General features: G+C 50.0%; 1 protein-coding gene across 3 annotated transcripts in view; it reads right to left on the reverse strand.

Moving 5' to 3' along the window:
• The window catches only part of PHF21B (PHD finger protein 21B), a 155,209-nt gene extending 153,023 nt beyond the window's left edge, over positions 1–2,186 (reverse strand). The window contains exons 1-3 of one of the 3 annotated variants that reach the window (XM_042835026.1): positions 2,133–2,186; positions 1,583–1,615; positions 1,233–1,298 (exon numbers count right to left, since the gene is read on the reverse strand). In XM_042835026.1, coding sequence (XP_042690960.1) covers positions 1,233–1,298; positions 1,583–1,615; positions 2,133–2,186 — 153 coding nt within the window. Of the gene's footprint in view, positions 1–1,232; positions 1,299–1,582; positions 1,616–2,132 lie in introns of those variants that run through there. The other 2 variants (XM_042835027.1, XM_042835028.1) reach the window with 2 other exon arrangements.
• Positions 2,187–2,312: the final 126 nt, after the last annotated feature.

The raw sequence follows: 2,312 nt of genomic DNA on the forward strand, positions 1-2,312 counted from the left end.
AAGAGCTGCTGCATTCCGGAGGAACGGCTTTCGCTCCCTCCCGCCACCGGGAGACGAGGGATGGGGAGGGGAACTGGCCCTGAGCTGCCCGAGGAGCTCAACACAGCCGCACCGAGCCAGGGGAGCCGGGAGGAGAGCGGGGAGAGCCGAAGGGAGGGTGGGGAAGGGGGGGGGGGCGTGTGGCGGAGGAAAGTTCACCCCTGGGGGAGTAGGGGGGTTAAGCCAGCAGATCAAGCCAGCAGATCTCATAGTGCCTTTGTCAAGTGCCCTTTCAAGCACTGGAAGTGCTGAAAGTGGGGAAAGGGCTTGGGGGGAGGGAGGGGGGGGTAAGGGAGGGGGGAGGTTGAAGAGACGAGTTATGTGAGTGTGAGTGTGAAAGCGTGAGCGCGCTCCCGGCGGCGGGGCCGCTGTCCGCGGTGCTGAATGCCCTCCGCCCCCAGCAAGTTCCCTGGCGGGGTGGGAACCCGCGGCGCCAGGGGTCACTCGGCACAACGAGGGGACCGGAAAGTTGGGGGAGGCGGGGGGGGAGTGGTGGGGGGAGGCAGGAAGACAGGTTGCCGGTTTGTTTTGTTCCCTTCCTCCGGATTTTTCTTCCCCCAGTAGCTGAAACAGGTTAATCTGTTTTTATTCCTATTTTTGAAACGGGGGGGAGCGGGGGGGGGAAGGGGGGGAGTGAAAGTGCCTAAGTGAACTCGAATCAAAAGCTAACACGTCAGATCAGACCAAGGAAAGAGAAAGGCAAGTGGGGAGGAAAAAATAAAGAAGAAGAAAAGAAATAAAATAAAGTGATCAATAACAATCAGTTTTGTAATCAAACCCAGAAATGGCTCCAAACTGGGCTCCAGCCTCCTTGCTCCCAACTCTTACTCTGCACATTACCCGTAAGTGCACAAAGTAGCCCAAGACAGGAGAATTTTCCATATTCCTAAAACATGTCGACCAACTCAAAATGGACGCCTCTTTTTTTTTTTTTTTTTTTTTTTTTAAAGCTTTAACTACTGCTTATCTTTTTACTACTAGTACTAAAATCATCCTTTCCCCCAGCAAGACATGCAAGAATCAAATCTCATTTTGAAAACATGCATTTTCTTACTTTACGCTTAGGAAAATGGATGCTATATTCACTGCTGTTGGTATTTTTCAGCTAACGCAGACACTTTTTGGCTGTTTAGAAAGTGCATCGTACAAACAAGAAGAAAAACCAAACAGAACTGAATCGATCTGTTCCTTACTTGTTTCTCATTAAGAGCTGCTATCCTTGATTGCCTTTCATGGATTTGTTTCTTAAGATCCCCGTTCTGCAAAAACGGCAATAAGACGCATATTAAAGGCAAAGTGGAAACTAAGCCCTGTAATGAATAAACTTGCGATCTAGAAATTGTTCAAAAGCAAAACCGTTCCATCACAGCCGTACAAAAGCATGCACACACACAACACACAACCTTAGTAAGAAAGCTCAGCACAGACTACAAAATGAGATCTCTTACTGATAAAGTTTCTCATCCTGCTGTCCCAGCATAACTGCGCTGATTACGGCAGGGATAAAATACTGAAGAAGAGAAAAAAAAGGATCTGCATTTACCTGTGGATCTTGCTTCATCTGTGCAATTAGTTTCTATTAAAAAAAAAAAAAAAAAATCACCCCCGAAAAAGGAGGAATTAGAAACTGTTTCAAGTTTAATGGATTTTTTTAAATGTATGTATTTGTGTGGACGGGGGAGGGAGGGGGGTAAGGAACAAAGAGGCAAGTAAACACTGCGAGTCAGTTTCAAGCAAAGCTCATAAATATTCAAGTCTCGTCCTAATCTCTCCAGCACACACACGCACACGCACACCCGCTCACACCCGCACACACTCACACGAGCCCCAGCCGCAATGCTAACTCCGGCTCCACGGCACGCAGGGAGAGGACAAAACAACAACGGCGCAACCCCCGAAGCACCCCGCAACTCGGGCCAACAAACCGCCAAACTACTTTGCCCGACTGCTCGTCATTGCCGCGGGGCCGGGGGTCCCCCAACCGCAACCCCGGTCCCGCAGCCCCCCGCCGCTGCCTGCAGCATGCAACACGGGCGGCCCGACCCGGCCGCCGGGCGAGGAGCGGCTCACGGGCAGCTCGTGGCGTTTTTTACCTGATGACATTGGATTTCCACTTTTAACGCCTCTTGCAAGCTGTGCAGCTCCATCCCCGCAACTTGCCGGGCACTTTCCTGCCACTTTCAGCTCCGAATGAAGTTGTTTTGTTTGTTTGTTGGGTTTGCTTGTGTTGTTTTGTTTTGTTTGGCTCGCTTTTTTTTTTTTTTTTTTTTTTG

This window comes from Centrocercus urophasianus, unplaced genomic scaffold (assembly GCF_019232065.1).
Source record: "Centrocercus urophasianus isolate 14NV4802_14NV808 unplaced genomic scaffold, USGS_Curo_1.0 seq_5, whole genome shotgun sequence".
Lineage (NCBI taxonomy): Eukaryota > Metazoa > Chordata > Aves > Galliformes > Phasianidae > Centrocercus > Centrocercus urophasianus.